The 21,437-nt window shown below is 41.3% G+C and overlaps 1 protein-coding gene across 2 annotated transcripts in view; it reads left to right on the forward strand.

Moving 5' to 3' along the window:
* The window catches only part of LOC147733823 (uncharacterized), a 452,276-nt gene extending 431,445 nt beyond the window's left edge, over positions 1-20,831 (forward strand). For both annotated transcript variants that reach the window (XM_086958409.1, XM_086958408.1), the window contains 2 exons: positions 15,122-15,234; positions 15,890-20,831. In XM_086958409.1, the coding sequence (XP_086814535.1) occupies positions 15,122-15,234; positions 15,890-15,962 (186 nt within the window). In that variant the 3' untranslated portion in view covers positions 15,963-20,831. The remainder of the gene's footprint in view (positions 1-15,121; positions 15,235-15,889) is intronic.
* Positions 20,832-21,437: the final 606 nt, after the last annotated feature.

Consider the following 21,437-nt stretch of genomic DNA (forward strand, 5'->3'; position numbering starts at 1 on the left):
CGAAGACATGAGCTCAAAAACCAAGACCAGCGTTCGTATCTCGTCACAGAAGAATGGGAGGACCTGTTGGCGACTTATACACAGGATTCTGCAACTAAAGACGAGCACACCTCCCCAAAAAAGCAGAATGCACGAGGACAACCGCAGGGTAGATAAAATACCCACAAACATATAGGACCAGGCAGTCCTTCTAAGGAGGAGGACAAAACAGATTCCAAAGTGCTTGGACAAGTCTGCTAAAAACAATGCAACTCTTGGTGGAGGCCTTTCAATCTATATCTATACTACTATTATAAAGAGAGAACTGGAAACCTTTGAGGCGGGTAAAGTGAAGAACTACAGCACCAATCACAACACCCAATACACCATTGGAAAGGGTAGTTTCAGCAGATGGACATAGGCTATACAGCACCACACCATATACATTAGGGGGGGGAAGAACGTTAGGGGAAAAGTAGTCCGTTGGGGCATGGGCGTATGCATACAGTGATATGAACGCAGCGTCATGGGCGCATACAACGCTTGCGAGAGGCGCAATGGCGTGGCGTTAGGTAAACACCGCGTTTGGCGTCATGGGCGTCTGTATACAACGCTTGCGAGAGGCAAGATGGCGTGTGGCCGATGGCGTCAGGGCGTCTGCATACAACGAGAGGCAACATGGCGTGTGGGCGATGGCGTCAGGTGCGGGTGATGAGGCGTGTGGCCGATGGCGTCAGGGCGTCTGCATACAATGCTTGCGAGAAGCTACATGGGACCTGCCCAGAGGTAAGAGCGGCATGGAGCGCGGGGAGGAGCGGCCAGGAGCGCGGAACTGACACCCGACATTGACATGACCAGGGGTGCAAGAAAGCTGCTGGAGTGCCCGTGTCCGGTGTACGCGATGCTGGTGAGTACCTTTCACTTCGCAAAGCCTACCCGGACAACGTCGGGATGGGCTGCTAGTATCAGATAAAATGGACACTCTACTAATCTTTCTAAATACCCTAGCAGTTTTCATGGTAGCTATCGATGGGAAGCTGGGAGCTTTGAATACCTTTCTCCAAAAGGCACAGGAACATACGTAAGCCAATGAACTAAGCTATGGATATGGCCCCGTTGACGATTAAACTAGCCTTTCTCCAAACCAATTTGAGCAATATGTGCATACAACGTAAAAAATTATCTTAACGCCCATATGGGCTGGCTTCAGATGACAAATCAATCACAGTAACTCAAGATAATACAGTGATACAAGATATCAGGGCAACACATCAGGTTATAAACCAGGCTACATCACAGGAAGACTAATCCGATCCCAACGTAATCTCACCAAAACCAAATGTAATGGAGGAGAGCCGGGAAAAAGAACTAACACTAAACCAATCTGCAAGTCTTTTTATGAGCCACCAACAGGATGACAAAACAAATGCAAAGCAAAGACGAGCCCAAAGAAGGAAAGGTCGAAATAAAAAATCAGGTCATAATCCGGAAAGGATTTCGTGCCTTTTAAAGCCAATAATAGCTCAAAGTCAGACAACCTCGGAAATTACAACTAGACCAGAAGGGAGCCAGGATCCCATTTTAGACATTGGAAAGGGTTTCGACCAAAACCCTACTAGAGAAATGAACTGTGCAGACATGTTGAGGTCACTTGAAAAAGATGTGAAGGAAAATATAAAAACCTTCAATTCTAGCAGTGGCGTCAGTGGCATCCAAATAGAGGAAGGCACAGTAGGAAACAATAGTAACAGTCCTTTGGCTGACATAAACTCAAAGCACCAGCAATCTAATAAGTTCTCAACAACAATCGCTAACTATCGACAAGACAAGGCATGCCAGCCAACTACGACCAGGACGAATACCATAAACTTTTTTCATGTAGACTTCAGTGAGCCAAACTGCATCAAGGCAAGCGAAATTGATTTGACAAGTGCAAATAAAACTCAAATAGCCTTGATCACACAACCAAGCATGCAAGGTAGGAGGCTAGAAGTATTGGCCCCTAAGAAAGAAGATCAGAACAGCTTGGAACCATGGTGTTTGGGAATTAAGGGCAAAGCACTCAGAACCAAGTCTAATCAAATTGATCAAACTGGAGATGGAAGACCGGTAGTCAAAGCGCCCCTAGATTTATTGGGTGTACCTGGATAACAGATCATTCCAGAGTGCTGAGAAAAATGCAGGTCTACTCCAAATGAGAATCATGGTAGGGATATATAAATCATCAGGGTCACACCTGCATATACATCTAAATGTGCACACAATATTATGAATCGAAGGAATATACTACATCTGCTGTCACACATAGCATCGTTGAGAGATGTAACAACCTCCGATTTAGTCTAAATAGAATTTATCTGACTTAATGATTCATTGGATGGTGAGGACACTAAGGCAACATGGAGCACGGCATCCATTGCCCAAAAAATATTTTCAGAAAAATTGAACATTCTCCAGACAATAGCAGAAGCAGTGTGGAACCCGCAATTCCATAGTTATGGCAAGCCGACCTGACTAGGATTTCAAGGACAATTAATAATTAAAAAAAATAACAATACTGCGAAAAATCACAAACAATCATTACCACTAGCTCTCTATGGATATGTTCATGGAACATAAATGGATTGGCCAGCAAAATATCATCTTCAAGGCTATTTGCGCTTTTTCACCCCAGCACTGAAGGTGGCAAATTTTTTACATCTCCAGGGAGGTCTCACATCTTACGTCTCAAATATTAGTACAACAATAGCCCGCCAGTCGGGCCAACATCTCCAGCAACCAAAGCAATACATTTCCTACCCCCATCGGAAACATATGGGGAAAAGAGTACTAATATCATATTAATAAATGCTTATCTTTACCCTAAAAGGAAAATGACGGCGGCAAAGATACTGTGCGAGTTCTTGGAGGCATGTAGAAACGAAGAGGCAGCAACTGACATCATTCGAATTGAGGATTTATATCTCAATTCAATTGGCTCCTCTACAGGGGATGAAGTACTTATTCAAAACTCAATTTGGAATATTTCCTCACAAGGAAAAATCTGGCAAGCGCTTACTGGAGGAACTCGAACATTTCAATCTTAGACCAATCAATGGTAGATCCGCCGGCGACAACCCTCCTGCAGTCACTCATTACTTATCAACAGTTAACTCTATATTAGACTATACTTTTGTCTCCTTATCTCTAGTCCACCAAATGTTTTCATTTCAACTGGGTGATTAGGTTGACAGTGATCATTGCCCTCAAGAACTTACAATTCAAACAAACAAGCCCATATTTGATAGGACTCGAACCCCTCATGGTTCAGATTTTACAATAAACTACAGAAGAATCAAATTTGTACAAATAGCATGTTGGAAGGTGCAACACTCCACTTTGAGTCATGCGTCGGACCGAACAAAACTGAGAAATGGGAGAACTTCACTACAACAATGGCAGCCTATGCTGTCACAATTAAATCAAGGGCACCACAGAGTTATAGTAGCATGCTGCATATATCAAAATCACATAAAAAACAAATGAAACTTTTTTAAAAACTCAATCTATTGTACAATGAGACTTATCCAACATAATCCCAATGACAAATTGTACTTAGCACTGCTACGAGAGCAAAAGATACAGTTAAGGAGACAGAAATGGGAAGCTCATAGATTTACAGAGAACGAAATCAGGACGAAATTACACGGCAATACCAAAAAGAACGATAGTGCAAAATTCTGGGGAACAATCATCCGCTTCATCCGTCCCTCACATGAGGGAATTTCATTGAATGTCTTGGAGGGAGACTGGGCAATTTACCTTAGGGCCCACTTCCATCAGGAAATTAAATCCCTGGCTATAGAACAAGAAACAACACTTCCCCACCAGAAGATGAGCGTTAGGAGACTTATCGGGTGGAAGGCAAAATATCAGTACTAGTAATATTCTGGGGGAACCTGCCAGGAGATATACCCTCAAGAAATAAAATCAGGTCAATCAAGCGGCAAATAGAAAAGGGAAGGAGAGAGGGGGCCCCTGGGCCCAAATGGAATACCACCAGTTTTGTACTATCAGGATGTAGACCTCTGGGCCAAGGCCCTCGATCCACTCTTTAGCGAAATAAGGCTTTCGGGCATACTGTCACGTTCCTGGAGAGGCTCGATAATCTCCCCAATCTTTAAGTCAGGAGATGAGTCCTTGCCAAAAAACTATCGATAGTGGCACTTCAGAATAACAAGGGAAATGTTTTTGCGGGGACCCTATTAGAAGAGCTTCAGGCTTGGGCTGACAAAAAATCCCTTATCCCCTTAAGCCATACCGGGTTTGCAAAATCTGTCGGAACAACCACAAATATTTTAAGAATGGCAATGTTAATCAACAAGGCTGAGTCAACAGCAATGCCTTTACACCTATGTTTCATTGACTACAGAGCCGCAATCAACAATGTAAATCATAACAAGCTTTTGGTTAAGTTGGCAAACTGAGGTATACCACAGACGTTGTTAAACCTGATAATAAATCCACATACAAATACATGGGTCCAGATAAAACTGGGAGATGGATCCTTCCTGTCAAGGCGTATACCGAATGAGAAGGGGCTCAAACAAGGATGCGTGTTAGCCCCAACCCTGTTTAATCTGTTTTTAGCATATCATGTTCCGGAACTAAATGCCTGCAACTCACATGCACCAAGGGTAGTAGGTGGCTTAGTATTACCAGGCCTCCTTTATACGGATGACATAATCTTGATCAGTTATACACTGGTAGGTCTACAACATCTTTTTAGCACCATTCAGAAATATTCCGAAGCAAATGGCCTAATTATGAACCTGAAAAAAACAAGGACTATGACGATCAAGAAAAACTCAAAGAAACCCCAAACCTGGTTCTGGGGCAACATACATATTGAATCAACATCAGAATATAAATATCTAGGCGTTGTTGTCGACAAAGGGGCCCAGTTTACTGCTCAGAAAAATTGCATCTGACGTAAAGGCCTTGCCTTGACAGTATATTTAAAGGACCTTAATACCAAACTGCGAAGCCCGTCTATAGAGCCATTGATTAAGGTGATACGTGCCAAACTCATTCCAACAATTACCTACGGCTGTGAAGCAAAGACCGGTAAGAATTTGAAAGTACTAGACAACATGATTACAACAGTTTATAGGCTTATTTTCGGCTTACCCAAATACACCCCACCTGCACAGATCAGGCTAGAATTTGGAATACAGAAACAGAACCTGGCAAGACAGTGGGCATATATCATTGTCTTGGATCAAATCAGGAACTCTTAATCAATATCTGTGGAAAGAGTTACAACTACAGGCAGCATTGCCAGCTTCAAAGTATCTCCACAACAGCCTCATCAACACGGGGCGAAAGCAGCTTTGCGACACACTGACCAATAACACCCCTTTTAAAAAACTGGTATGGAAAACTGTCAAGCATCTGTCTTGGATCGAGGACAAGGCTTCTCTCTCCAAAAGGGCTCATGGTTGGATGACTCTAAGTAGTTACATAGCCCTGGCTGCTCAGAATTATTTTGATTTGGGGTACGCTAAAGCAACTAAAATTAAGTTTTTAAATTATTGATTAGGACTTTTACCTTTTCTTCAGCACCTCCCTCACTGGCTCAGGGAGAACGCAGGCCTCAACTGCCGCTTATGTGGCACAGCACAAGAAGATCTGCTGCATCTCCTATGCTCATGTAAAGAACTCTTGGAAGGCAGGAAAAAACTATTGAAGCCTCATTTTAACCGGTGAGGGTTGCGCACTAGGAGACAAGCAAGGTTGTTGCTGCTCGGTTCGCACCCGGAGATCCACAGTTGAACTGCTGTCTTTATTTATTTATTTTATTTATTTACGTATAGGGCACTACACTCATCCCGAGGGATATCAAGGCGCTAATAGCGAATATCCTGGCTCGACTGCAAGAGGGAATCTTAGTACTTGGGGAAACAATTGTGTTTTTAGTTTTTTCCGGAATAATAAGTAGTTGGAGGTGAGCTGTAGTTCCAGAGGCAGTTCATTCCACTTCCTAGCTGCCAAAAAGGAAAAGGATCGCCCTCCGGTCCTCATTTATTTAATGCACTTCGTTCTGGCCAATGCTAGATGAAGTGACCGCAGGCTCCTAGTGAGGAAATAGAACTCAATTTTTTTCCTGGAGTATTTTAGGGCCGCTTAGGTACAATGCTTCATGTGCGTGACTCAGTAGTTTAAATACTGCTCTTTAGCGCATGGGTAACCAGTGCAGGATCTTCATGCACGTCGAGGCCGAACTTAGCCTGCTCTTGTTGCAGACAAGTTTGGCAGCGGGGTTCTGAAGCACCTGTAGTCGCGTGAACAGGAGCTTGGTCATACCTACAAATAGTGCATTCCTATAGTCCATCTGACTTATCAGCAGGGCTTGTGTGACTGATCTCCTGCAGTCCAGCGGTATCCAAGGGAAGAGCCTGGCTAAAAGTTTCAGGGTTGCAAACCCTTTGCCACAAAGGGTCCGGACGTGGTCTTTAATAGATAGGGTGTTGTCAATAATGATGCCCAAGTTTCTTGCACAATGTTTGGGAGTTGGGGCAATACCAAGTGTTTGTGGCCACCACACGATGTCCCAAACTAGCTTGGCACCTCCAAAGAGCAAGATCTCTGATTTCCCTGCATTCAGCTTTATGCAATACTAATGTATCCATTATGCCATCTCTGTAGGGCAATTATGTAGTTTTATCTGGAGACGTTTCTGAGGCAAGTGGAGAAAAAAAATGCCTGAATAAGGGAGCGGCCGAATAGACTATGTAGGAGCCTCTGAGTGAAGTGAAGTATCAATGGAACGTTTTATGAGAGGTATTTCTTAAGACTCGGAATATGAAAAGGACCCTTTTTTAGCAGATATGAACGTGCAGTGTAATTTTATTACTATGTTTATTAGTGATTTTAAGAATTTATTTTTTTGCATTGCAATGGTTTTTGGTAACTATGCAAATAAATTAAACCTAGCCTATTGTTGATTAGCTGTCAAGTTTGACAATCTTCATGCAATGAGGACCACTGGACATTGATCTATTTGCAACACCACAACACGCAAAATGCCAAAACTTTGCCTCCAGATTCCAACATCCACAATCCAAGGGAAATGCACTAATGATTAATGGGTCAGGGATATTTGCGTATGCTTTTCCACCTCTCTCCCTGTTTCCATTTGTCATTCGCAAACTAAAACAGACATCCCTCACACTGATGCCAATTGCTCCAACAAAGGCCAGGCAACCATGGTACACAACACTGCTTGAGATGTCGGTAGAACCACATCAAATGTCACCAAACCTACAAGATTTTCTGACACAGAACAAAGGACCAAGACTGCATCCAATTCCCAGATCTCTCAATCTTGCCATTTGGCTGCTGAAGTCTTAGAACTTGGATACCTAAACTTACCAAAAGAATGTATGGGTATCCTAAAAGTCGCAAGAAGACCCACAACAAGAGCATGCTATACAGCAAACTTTTAAGCGTTTTGGTTATTACGGTCACTCAAAAGACATTAATCCTATACAAGCATCATCTCAAAACATTATAGGTAACATGCCTCATTTACTAAATGCAGGTTTGACTTTCACTTGTATTAATATACATCTCACAGCATTAGCTGCATATCTTCAGAATGGGGCTCAAACTTCTCAATGTAGGATTCCTGTAATTAAAGCCTTTTTACAAGGACTTGAGGGTTATTCCATCTCGAGCCCCACCTATATTAGTGCAGAATTTAAATATTATGCTAACAAGGTTAATGGGTCCACCATTTGAACCACTGCATACATTCCAATTGCAGTTTCTATCATGGAAAGTCACTTTTCAAATTGCAATTACCTCACTGGTAACAGTAGGAGAAATTTAAGCATTGACTTTAGAAGAACTATTCTTTCAAGTAGATAGAGACAACGAGGTTTTAAGAAATATCCCTAAATTCCTACATCAAGTAATATTGCATTTTCACATGGCACAATCCATGGAGTTAACTGTATACTTTCCTCAACTAGAATCAGTAGCTGAAAGAGAATTACATACATTAGATGGCAAAAGAGCAATAATGTTCTATATAGACAAAATACAATCTGTCTGTAAAACACAACTGTTTGTGTCATTTTCAAAACCACATAAGGGTAAAGCAATTTCTAAATCAGATATTGCACGTTGTATAGTTAAATGTAACCAAACAAATATACTAAAGCCAAGAAAATACTACCTATTCCACCAGGAGCCCATTCCACACTCAAACAAGCATTTGCAATGCAATAGGTCTCGCATTAGGAAAGTGTGAGCTATTGGTATTGTAAATGACAAATTTTTTATTTATATGTTGGTTTTGAAAATTGCGAAATTAATAACTTTGTCATTTAAAATGCCAATAGTTTTAACTTTCGCAAATGTGACACTTATAGCATTTGTAATGCAATATGTGTTGTATTTACGTGACTTAGATGTATTGATATTACAAATAACAATGGCTTTTAATTTTTTAAAATAATTAATACCTAAATAAAAGTTACTGTAATTTATAGTGCCAGTAGCTTAATCTTTTGTAAATAACTTTTGTGAAGATATGTTCAGGGTATTTTATTGTGACGAAAATCCAAGAACAGAAGTGAAATATTAACATCTTTTTGTGACATTTGTAATAAAGCTTGAAACATTGGGAGAACATATTTGAACCAGTTGTTGTTGAATGGTTGTACAGATTGATGCTGTGGTGGCGCTGAGTGACGATGTGGTGGTGACGAGTGATGATGTGGTGGAGACGAGTGATGATGTGGTGGCGACGAGTGATGATGTGGTGGCGACGAGTGATGTTGTGGTGGCGACGAGTGATGTAGTTGTGGCGGCAAGTGATGCTGTGGCGTTCAGTGATGCTGTGGTAGCGTATAGTGAAGTTGTGGTGCCCCTGAGTGATGCTGTGGTGGTGCTGAGTGATGCTGTGGTGATGCGATAGATAGAGTGAGGGCGATGGATAGATAGACAATGGGTTGAGAGGGGGTGAAGGGTCAAATAACTTGCAATACCATCGTCCTGCCCTAACAGCCCCTACTAACGCCTTAATTTGCCAAAATGTGAGGGACAGTACAGCAGCAAAAAGTGGATTGAAAGGATAACGCCAGCAGCGTAGGTAATGAAATGAAGGGAGTGGCTTAAATAACGTGCAAAAACAAAAATAATAATGTGTGCTTAGCTAAGGTTGCTGCCCCACTTGTATTTAGACTGTTTCTGTCATTGCATCCAGATATATGATACAACGAGTAGCAGCATACTGACAATAAGTCGGGTCTATTGGCTTTGTCAATGGTTGTTAGTTGCAGAAGATAAATAAGCAGCAACGATGGCTTGGGCTATAGTATGCGGCAGGGTTGGGTATAAAAAAAATAATTTTAAAAAGAGGCCAAAATATGCGGTATATGCAGCACATTTGGGTGCATGGGAGGACAAAACAGGCGCAAGCTGCGGAAAGATAGTGTGAAAACAAGTCACTTGTGGGACATTATCTGGCCTGTAGTCACATCACACGGCTGATGTACGCCCATCCAATACCAGGCCTCTCTGAAGAGAGCACACAGAGTGTGTGTAGTAGAGTGTGTGTAGTAGAGTGTGCGTAGTAGAGTGTGTAGTAGAAGAGTAGTAGAGTGTGTAGTAGAGTGTAGTAGAGAGTGTGTAGTATAGAGTGTAGCATGTGTAGTAGAGTGTGTAGTAGTATATAGTAGAGTGTGTGTAGTAGAGTCTGTAAAAAGAGTAGTTGAGAGTAGTATAGAGAGTAGTAGAGAATAGGAGAGTGAGTAGAAGAGTGAGTTGTAGAGAGCAAGTAGTTGAAAGCAAGTAGGAGAGTAGTAGAGTGAGTAGTAGAGGGTGAGTAGTAGAGAGCGAGTAGTGGAGAGTAGGAGAGAGTGAGTAGTAGAGAGTGAGTAGTAGAGTGAGTAGTAGAGTTGAGTAGTAGAGTAGTAAAGAGTAGCAGAGATCATAGTAAAGACTGTAGCAAAGAGTGTAGCAGAGAGTAGTAGAGAGAGAGTAGTAGAGAATAGGAGAGTGAGTAGTAGGGAGAGAGAGTAGTAGAGAATAGGAGAGTGAGTAATAGAGAAAGTAGTAGAGAGTGAATAGTAGACAGTAGGAGAGAGCAGTAGGGAGTGGGTAGTAGAGAGTGAGTAGTAGAGTGAGTAGTAGAGTTGAGAGTAGTAGAGTAGTAAAGAGTAGCAGAGAGCATAGTAGAGACTGTAGCAAAGAGTGTAGTAGAGAGAGTAGTAGAGAATAGGAGAGTTAGTAGTAGAGAGAGAGTAGTAGAGAATAGGAGAGTAAGTAATAGTGAGAGTAGTAGAGAGTGAATAGAATATCGAGTAGTAGAGAGTAGTATAGAACAGGAGAGAGTAGTAGAGAGAGAGTAGTAGAGAGTGAGTAGTAGAGAGTGAGTAGTAGAGAGCAGTAGAGAGTGAATAGTAGAGGGAGTAGTAGTGAGTAGAGAGTAGTAGACAGCGTAGTAGTGTGTAGTAAAGAGTACTAGAGAGTAGTATAGAATAGAAGAGTGCGTAGTAGAGTGAGTAGTAGAGAGCGAGTAGTAGAAAGTGAGTAGGAGAGAGTAGTAGAGACTGAGTAGTAGAGAGTGAGTAGTAGAGACTAGTAGAGAGTGAGTAGTAGAGAGTAGCAGTGTCAGTAGTAGAGAGTAGTAGAGTGAGTAGTAGAGAGTAGTTGAGAGTGAGTAGTAGAGAGTAGTAGAGTGAGTAGTAGAGAGTAGTACAATGAGTAGTAGAGAGTGAGTAGTAGAGAGTGAGTAGTAGAGAGAGAGAGTAGTAGAGAGAGAGTGTAGTAGTTAGTAGAGAGTAGTAGAGGGTAGTAGAGTGTCTAGTAAAGAGTAGTAGAATAGTATAGAGAGTAGTAGAGAATAGGAGAGTGAGTATTAGAGTGAGTTGTAGAGAGAGAGTAGTAGAGAGTGAGTAGTAGAGAGTAAGAGAGAGTAGTAGAGTGAGTAGTATGGAGTGAGTTGTAGAGAGTGAGTAGTAGAGTGAGAGAGTAGTGAGTGAGTAGTAGAGTGAATAGTAAGTGAGTAGTAGAGAGTAGTAGAGAGTGAGTAGTAGAGTGAATAGTTGAGAGAGTAGTAGTGAGTAGAGAGAAGTAGAGAGTAGTAGAGAAAACAAGCTACCATAATACACAATAATTAACAAAAAACAATACCACAGGACAAAGGCAGACAAGGCAGCGCTTCCTTCAGCTTCTTGGTGCTTTAATCCAGAGAAAGCACTTGCATTAACCAGGTTCTGTACAGTGGACTCAATGAGCCGCGGCTCTCAAACGTCCACTGACTGCTTCCAGGGGTTTACATCGAATTGCACGAGGCTCAAACCAGTTGGAAAACACAACTGGTAACAAAGTGTAGAATGAGACAGAGAGATGGGTGTGTGTAAAATAAACCGGAGTGGAACATGTAAAAAGTGGGGGAAAGAAAGAAAACAAGAAATAAGGGGCATGGCCATCACAGGAATAAACAAGGGTGAAAGTGCTACTGCTGTGTACGGGGTGAGAAGATAAAAGGAGGAGCGGGTACCAGGCTCTATAAAGATAGTCGATCCTTCAATGTGTATGTTCAATACATACAATTCTACTCACCTGGTAAAACAGAAAACGGCTGTAATGCTTTGAAAATGAGCAGAGCAAACATATTAGCTCTGACGAAACAAAGCTTCCTTGTATAAAAGCTGTACGGCTTGTTGTGGCAAACCCGTGCACGTCCTGATTTCGGATGTGGCTGCAGTCCCTTTTGAAGGAATGGATCCAGAATAATTTTTCCATAAATGCCCCGACTCATGACCGTAAAACACTTTATCATATTCGAAGACTTAGCACTTTAAAAGACTCCCAATTATACCGAACCTGAAAACTGCAACAAATTCTTTGATCGAACTAATATGCTTTCTGTAACAGAACTGAAAACTCTCAAATTCACGGTAAATAAAAGCCCTGCCTGTTCCTTAATTATATTTAGGTCCCCAAAACAAATCTAAAGCATGCTACTTTCTCTAATGCAGATTGCGCGTGGTCTACAGTAGACACTCGATGATCATCTCAAAAACTTGACATCCTTGTGCGAATATTGACTTACACGACAGTGAAATACATTCCCCTTCTCTACTTATCTGCGGCATTCCACGCTGCCCTTCCAGTTCTGGGAGGAGTGAAGTTGTCCTGCTCTGCTATCATTAACCTACGACCGCTGACCCGTACCTTGAGCTGATCAGAGATAGAATACTCCTGTTTCCTTGTAGGTGTGCGGCACAGTGCGGGAGATGCCCAAATGCGGTAAGTGCCTCCGCCTGAGTTCGGGATAAGAATAAGTGATTACAGATATTACATTTTGTGTTACACGGTGACACATGATAATTTAACCAAATAAATGGCGGTTTCGAGCATCGGAAACCAATGGCTCAAATTAAGCACTGGCGTATTGTTTATAAGAGTGCTTCTGCAGGGTCTATAAATCTTTAAAAAGGGCCTCTCTGAACCTGCCCAGGCAGGAGTGCTTGGTGGCGAATGGTAAAGGAACAAATAAAATTAAGAAAGAACCAGACAGCACTGACTTCAAACCTGCGTGAGAAGCATTCGGAGTGCTCCTCTTTAAAGAAACTTTCAGGGCACACTCTTGTTTACAATCGATGTAATGCATCTGGTAATTATGTGAGGAGCCTTTGTTAAGCAGGTGCTGTTCCACAAGCCGTGGATCCAATCACTGCAAATCTCAGATTTTTAAAAGCAGACATTTTTCTGCAGCAATATTGAGAAGGGTCACAAACACAACAAACAGTATATTCACTGTCCCTACCACGCAGTTGTCACGGAGAAGCACTCCACAACATTCACCAGGTTTGAAGCACAGCTTGAAAGAAAACCAAAAAAAGTGCACTTCCTTATCTAACAGAAATCAACCATAAACCACCGGTCTCCGGGCCGACTTGACATGCCTGAGGCAGGGCGCCAGAAGAATTAAAGGGGAATGGGAGGGGGTGAGACACAGGCTACAGCGTGAATGAAAAACAGAGTGGCACTGAAAGAAGTGCAAGCAGAGTGAAATAACACTGTAGTTAGGCGCCGCAGCCTGGGGACTACACGGAAGTTAGGAAACCACCAACAGCCAACAAAAAAGGAGATAACAATAACACTACCACAACTAATCCAATAGGAAGCGGAGAGACAAATGACATTACATGTAACCCAACATACAGATTACTTAAGTCTCGCTGAGACAGCGCAAGCTGAAATAGCTTGCGCTGTCAAACGTGAGACCTAAAAATGGGCTTCTATGGCATTTACAGGGAATATTCCTATTGCTGACATATGTAAATCAGGTACATGGACTATCCACATATATTTACAAAACATTATCGTGTGGATGTTATGGCAAGACAACAAGCAAATGTTGGTCAAGCAATATTACGTACTTTATTTGAAACAAATGCATCAAACACAAGTTAATCAACGCTTACAGGGCGTACTGCTTTACTCTATGCTAAGCATGTGTAGCTGCAGTCACACATGCCATCAAACAGTGAATGTTACCCAGTAAGCATCTATTTGTGGCATGTAGTGCGGTAGATTCACATGAACCCACCCTCTTCCTCAGTGAATTTTGCTCTTTGTATTTATATATAAATATCATACAATCACTACATGGTCATCTCTATAGCATATGCTATCTTTTCATTCCATCCACACCTGCCAAACAGAAAACAATTTAACAATGTAGTTGATGACCATGCGCAATGGAAGCAAGAGGAGGAATCACTATAACTCGTGACTTAAAGAACTTCTTCCAATAAAAACAACGTAGACACTTCCGAGCCCAACACTATGCGCAGACTTATGCTAAGCATGTGAATCTAAAGCACTACATGCCACAAACAGCTGCTTACTGGATAAGAAACATTAACCTTATACTTGATCAACGTAAACTCGAGTACCACAACCAACATAGGGTGCAGTCTAGTAGAGGTAACCCTTGTGCAAATAAGGGCTATAATGTACAAAGATACGATCAGAATACCGAAATTGTATGAAAACTGTCATGCCTCAGGGGCTAAAATAATACCATTGCCCAATAGCGTAATGAATATGATTCATTTTGAGAATCAATAAATCAATATGAACTTCTGAAGAGGATAAAGAATCCCCCAAGAGAAAGGAAGCTCAAGGTTTTTAAGAGATAGAAGCTACAAGAAACACTCTAGTTTAAGAGTTTGTGAAATTGCAAAGGAATACATAAATCTACCGAAAAATATAGATAAGGTAGTTTGGAACAATCTTTCATTAATGTATTAGCCCAGAACCAAGGGCCGGATTTAAAGTTAGTCAGACCGGTTACTCATTCTCAAATGTGACGGATATCCTGTCCACCTTATAACAAGTGCATTAGGATATAATGCATTTGTAATAGGGCAGACGGGATATCCGTCATGTTTGTGGTGAGTAACCAACCACTAAACTCTAAACCAGGCCCTCAAGTGCATCATGGGGATGATCAGGTCCAGTAAATTCTCCTCTACGTTTTATATAAATCAATAATGTTCATACAGGTGCCTTAGTTTGAGAAATAGTGGTCCACTTCCAGAAACGATAGAGCTTTCAAAATGCTTGGAGCTAAGCTGAAGGAAATGAATGATAGTGACAGAGCTTGAAACGCTGGATTGGGAGTTAAAAATAAAAGGTAATTCAACCCCTTTCATACCTGAACAGATGCATGAATAGGACATGTTGAAATAAACTCGAAGAGTTCAAACACAAAAGTAGGAAAACACTTTAGGTTTCTTAGGTCTGCCAAAGAAAATGTAGATTGTCCAGGTCTCAGTACAGCAGTTGACAAAGGTCACAAGGCTTTCTTCCAGATAAGCTGATCCCCAACTGCTTCCTAGATCTGCTTTTAGGGGTTGTAATATGGAATGGATGGACCACTAGAGCACATTGTCACTTTTATTAAATGGATGGAAATATTCTACCAATTCTCAATTCTGAAAAAGTATGTGTATTTTGTTTGAAAAAGAAGCGTGGCATTTTGTAAAATATGCCTCTTGTGCCTCTTTGGCCTATAGATGCCTATATGTTCCACCCCTAGGATTAATCAGCTCGTTCTCGCTCTTTTCTCTAGCCATACAGCAATGGGAAGCCGTGCATTTCTTGTGCGAGTATGATGACCAGAGGAAGCCAAGCGCGTCACTGGGAAGGAGGGCAAGGATGTCGAAACAAGATCAAAATGTCCAGGTCTGTTCCAATAAAAAAATGCACCTTTTTTATTTTAGCAACAGGTCTGCAAGTTTCTGTTTTACCTGCTGTCTAAATCATTTACTGTTATGTCTTCACTTCCCTTGGATTGGCTTCCCATAACTGTCTGTCCCTTTGCGGTCTATTCACTCAAGCCTTTCCTGGGTTGTAAAGAGTCCTTCGTTAGATGTATCAATTCTCCAATTATGATCAACTCTGCACCACACAGTGCTGACTTCAGGAAATTGCAGAATATGCTACCAATGATGGCTGTGGTGACGCAACCCTCAAAGCGAAGGTGCAACTTCTACAGCGCTCTGCTGCTAAAGTGGTTGCATTGAAGCAAGTGGGATTCGTCGCCCTGGGAAACAAGCAGAGACCAAAGCTTTTCTGGGTTGCCAAATTTGTAGTCCGTTGTAGCGGGGCACATAAAAGATACTTTGTGACTGCCCTCTCACCACTGGAAGCAGTTTTACTAAAACTGGGTTCATAGGTTTGCGGGTAAAAAATAATTGTACATTTGGTTTAAAAGCTCAGTGCAGATCCTAATCTGTCCTTCATATCCGACTTTCCAGAATCAGTAGCCGCCCTTGGAAGTGAGAAGTAGATTATACTACAGTTAAATTACATGTTATTTTGTTTTTGTCATTCGCAGGAAGGACAAACAGAAATACGCAAATACTTCCAAGACAATATCCCGCAGAACTGTCAACCTACAGAAGAAATGATGAATTCAACCACAAAATGTATTTTAAGAAAAAGAAAAAAAAGAGCTGCCCGGGTGAACCGTCCCTAAATGGCAGTAATTGACTGTCTTTAGTACTTTAAAGCACAACTATAATATGAGGGTTTTAATCTAGCAAGGGTTGATTAATAGAGCTGGCAATAAGCGCTATATTAAGGGTCCCTGAATACTGATGGACTATCTCCATTCTGGCAATGTGTTTGTTAAAAAGTGGTGCTAATAATAATTTGCTACAGGTTGGCGAGGCTGTTAGTCATACTAGCATTTGCTCTCCCATGCAGGGGTCTCATTTTTTAAAGATGCCGCTTGACGCTTTCTCATCCTCCTTACACATCACAGAGCAGCGAAGCCGAATCGATGCAATCAGAGCAAATTGAAGCAGCATTGACTCTTTAACTGAGAGTCTTGAAGGTACTAATAAGGAATTGACAACATACCCCAGCAGTATTCCCTGTGGTGGTTAAAGACTATTTTAGTCTTCACATTTTATCATATTCAATGGCAGACTGTGTATGGTTTGATGAATCCAGTCCATGCAGTCTGTCTGGCATATAGGATCCAGAATATCAACGGTGCACTTTGTTTCTATTGGCACATTTACAAACCACTCCACAGGGTCCTACACTCTGCCATGGTGGCGAGTGAAAAACTGACAACTCAACGATCGAGGTTGTTGATCCTCCTCGTTATGTGCAGTAACAACCACCCGCTTATTTGAGGTACATAGAACACACATGTACATAGAATTCACTGACTGTACAGGAAGAGGCTGTGGTCACCTGAATCCAGTGACCAGGTCAGCTAAACATTTGTGAAAGAGAGCTGGACACATAAGATCACACCGGGGGCTTCAAACATTTCCATATGCACATCTGTTTGTTCATGCTTTCCTTTGGCTCCCCTGCTCGGAAAAGCCATTTCAGTAAGCGATTAAAGGTGCACCCACCATTCGTTGAGTGTGGCTCTTGAGTGTTCGTTACATAGAAGTTTCCGATACAAAATGGGCTATTGCCATCCAAATACCTCGGAATGGTGAATAAACTGCTCATTCAACAGAGCGATATCACCTTCATTTCAGCGCTCAAGTGTCACCATAGTGACCACTTATCTCTCCAAAGACAGATTCACAATTAAGATTCACACTAGTTTGCAGGGCATTAACTCTCTTCCTGTGCTTTCCAAAGGGACCTGGTGAGCACATGAACAAATGAATGGAACGCAATTAGGTCTGGTAGGCCAGTGAAGAGAGTAGACCCCTACACTCTCAGAGGAATTATGATATGTTTCACCTCTGCTGTTCTTGCACGCACCCCCTAGACAATGTAGTTGGTGGCGCAACAGTCGTGACCTGACCTGTGACCCACCTGCTACCTGAGAGCCTAGTTTCATTTTAGATCTAAAGAGAGCAAGGGGCAAAGAGAGTGCCAGACTCTGCCAGCCAGAGGCTTGACCCATTCTAGAGTTACCTAATCCAAAACCTTCCATCACAGACTGTCCCCTCCTCCTCCCAGAGGAACCATTGCCATACCTGGGCACTCCTGAATTAGTAGCACAACTTTCTGTTGGCTTCATCTTTTCCTTAGGAGGGCACAGTTATGTTCTACACCAAATATATTTTGAATGAACTGCCCATAAATAAGCTCACATCAAGCACAGAGCCTACCCCCTGCTAAAGCACTACCAGTGTGGTGCCTTAACCATTGCCCATCTGAATATTCCCATCATCATTGCTTCACCCCACCCCCTATTCGCTCGTAGGCGCACCACACTCCGCAAACTGACATGTATTCATCGGAAAGGAAAACATCCTCTTACCTGAGCGATTTCATAGCTTTCCAGGCTGAACATACTTTGCAGTATGTGCCACGCATGTAGCCCTCTTAACATACGAGTGACGATTACATTGTTTCAGTGTGACTGTACAGGCTCCGATTGCATCAAAACAAAAACAATAGCACTTATTTCAAACCATGTAGTCCATCTGTCCATAAAATGGGAGTACAACGTAATATAATCAATAATATGTATTGCTTTGCAAAATCAAATGTATTTAATATGTAGCATAAAACTGGAAAATTATTAACAAGGCCAAGGCAGCAGGGAATGGCATCTTTGTGATAAAGTTATATACATACCGCCAGGATGTAGAAGCATCACTTTCCACACCCAGCACATATACTTCATATATTTTAGTTTCAAATATTTTCCATGTGTTGTGTTTCATTGTTGGCTTTACAACTGAATGGGGACTATTCTTTCAATAGCATGGCATAAAACAGAGTTCAGTCAGACATTTTATGACATGATCCCATTTCATTAGATCTGTAATGGCTGTGACTCCTCCAAAGGAATACTTTATAAAATGTATGCCCAAACTCACACTTTTAATCAAAAGTATTACATTGCTACACTGCTATGAATTATAATCAGCAGCACATTACACTGGACCTTTCAGTGAAACTGATGTTGATTTTCTGTTTTATTTACAAGCACCTTACGAAATCCTGGCCATCACACGCTGTAGGTCTTAATGAGCCTTTGTGATACAAGGACTCTTTGCTACATGCTGGTGTTTTAGGACACTACAACATTTATATTGTATCTCGTGCACAGTTGGTTTAGTTCAGGCCACTTGCAATGATCTAAGTGCTTTATAGTAAAAGGATGAATAATATTCGTCTGTCAAGCACATTGTGATGTGATAAAATATTTGCTTTGAGGTTTATGGTTTGGAAAAAACTCTTAGTTTTCATTAATGTCGCTAAGTGGAATATGGGGAACGGAAGGAGGCCCACAAACTACCAGAACGGTTTGGTTAAGATGCATTTACTATCAAGAGTGGTTGTTTAATTGGTTTTCTTCTCAACTAATCACCACCACCAGGAGCTCTATTTTCTTACTGTCTAAAACGGGGATTAAGGGGCATTTGTAGCCTTTGCAAAAGGTAATAAACAGTCCCTTTCATTCTCCTACAGCAGGTCTACTCATATCAAAATGCAGAATATTGAGGCAATTTCCTTACCTAGGTTAAGCTTTGCTAAGAAGACAAAGAAACATTCTAGTTTTTTCAGTTCTGTTGAATACTGTGCTTCTGTTTATCAATAGGTGATGGTTCATTAAACGACAATGCTCTGATCATCAGGATTGACCTGAAAAGAATTTTCTGGGGTGATTTAATTGATTTGCTTGATGCTGTCATGGCGGAATTTGTTTTTTCGTAATTTCATGGAAATGTAAGCTTGTGCCTCCTAAAGGCCAGACTCTGTTCCTTTGAGGAGATGTAATAGAATTTAGATTGACAATTGACCAACCTTCTTGTCCTCTGACACTGTTGGAGCTCCTCTAAAGTTCCATGCTTGGAATGCTTTGCTGAGTGGACATCCTCCCTCAACTGCCCATCTTTCCCAAGCCTATTTAGCAGTCTCAACGTGTTCATATTGCCTGGGCCCTTAGCTTAAGGACTCATTGTAGGTCATATCATCCTTCTGACTTTGAAGTATGTACCTTCCTTATCTCCTCAATGACCTTCTTGGATACTTGCCTATATTTAGTGTAATTCTCTAGCAGATCCCCTTCTTCTCCAGCTAAGATCATATGGTGTAGGGCGTAGTGAGGCCATGCCTCCTCCTGATAATCACATTAGTAGCGTATGTTCCATAAGACACATTCAAGATGACACTATTGTTGTTAGGCCTTGAGATAAACGTGGGATATTTGGTTTCACCTCTGTTCCCCCCTTAATATGTTTCAGCCACTTGGTGCATCTCCTCCTGATGATAAGAACGAGTGTGTGATGATCCGGGCGTCTTCTTTGGAACACTTGCTTACCTTTTACTGAAGCATTGTTGGAACCGAATCTTGATCTGTGAAGGAGGTTCTTTTTATTAGAACCTACCAGGGCGATTTCTAAAGGAAGTGCAAGACCAAAAGGATGGCTCTGTGATCCCCTCTACTCAGCCAGAACGCAAGGATACTGTAGTCATGTTAGAGATTTGTATCTGAGAAGTACAATGAGAATGCACTTTTGTCAAAGGGTATGCTATATGCTCCTTTACACCTATCACCTGATTCATATAGATGCCTTCTCACTGAGTTATTGTTTTGGGTTGTGAGCTAAAGGAATAAAGTCAGGAGCATGATTAACTCATTTCTTAGTGCACAGCCAGACTTTAGTAGAAGACTATAGAAACAACTGTCCATTAAGTTCCATTGCTGCTCAACACAAAGACAGAAATAGCAGAAGAAAAAAGTAGATCTCCCAAAGAAAGACATCCAAAAGCCCTGCTGTCGTGCACCTCTGGGAGTCAGAACACCCAGGGTCAGTAGCAATGGGGAATAGGCAGCATGAATGTGCTCCTTTAAATTATTGAAATGGCACTTTATCTCAGTAAGCATCAACAGTTAATATTTAAGGTGCATCCTTCGTCTATACAGTCATGAAAAAGAGCATTAATGTAGCACCAAAATGTTACCTTGTGTCTAAGGGTGTCTTGCCCTTTCTGTCTTTACTGTTGTATCCCTGTGAGGAAAATGGCCTGGGGAGTTTTAGACTGGTTATAATGATAAAGATGCATCTAGGGTTTCATCTTTATATGATCCTCATAGGAATCAATATTCCACATATCAATATCTAATTAAAGTGCAGTGTGCGATTGTTTTAAATAAGAGATTATATGATTTGAGCAAATTAAGGGTATATTTAAATAAATGATGTTGCTTGTATTAAAAGAAAATCTTTACGATGATAGCTTTTAGAAACAAAATAATATGTAATGCAAAACTGTCTTATAAAGTGCTGAATAAATTCCATTGGTTATAAAGAATTTAATAAATATGAGTTACCGTAATTTCATACCATGGTCTCTGTCTTCTTGAGTGGACGGGTGAGTGATGGAGAGAAAAATAAAGATCACAACTACAAAAAGGCACCACACACACTAAAGAGGAAAAGCTGGATTCTTTATTTAGTCTGGAATGTGGCATGGCATTGTCTGTTTATATGCTGAGAGGGTCACATTGATATTAAGTGCATCCAGGTGCAGATAGCGATTAAAGTGGATAGCGGGAAGAAGGAAGAGGGGGCAGCTAATGTACAGCTTTGGGAAAATAATGTGCTTAATGAATTAAATAAAATTAGGATATACTTTACAAAGTTGCAACAGTGTCTCTCCATTGGTTTATTTTACAGCTTCCTGTAATAAATTGGAGTATTTGGGGTAGGTGAATATCCACCTCAAGGAATGATCACAACCCTTATCAGGGTGAACCCTCAAAGTCACTAAATTAACTGAGTTCATCCCCCTGGTAGCTGTGACAGAGAGTAGATATTCTTAACTCAGGGCAATATATAAAGTATTCAGTTCCAAAACCATGATAAAGTCAAAATACTAAACAATAACAACGCATACCGAATTTGAAAAATAGAGTACAACTTCAATAAAATGATATCAACACCCAA

This window comes from Lissotriton vulgaris, chromosome 2_1 (assembly GCF_964263255.1).
Source record: "Lissotriton vulgaris chromosome 2_1, aLisVul1.2, whole genome shotgun sequence".
NCBI lineage: Eukaryota > Metazoa > Chordata > Amphibia > Caudata > Salamandridae > Lissotriton > Lissotriton vulgaris.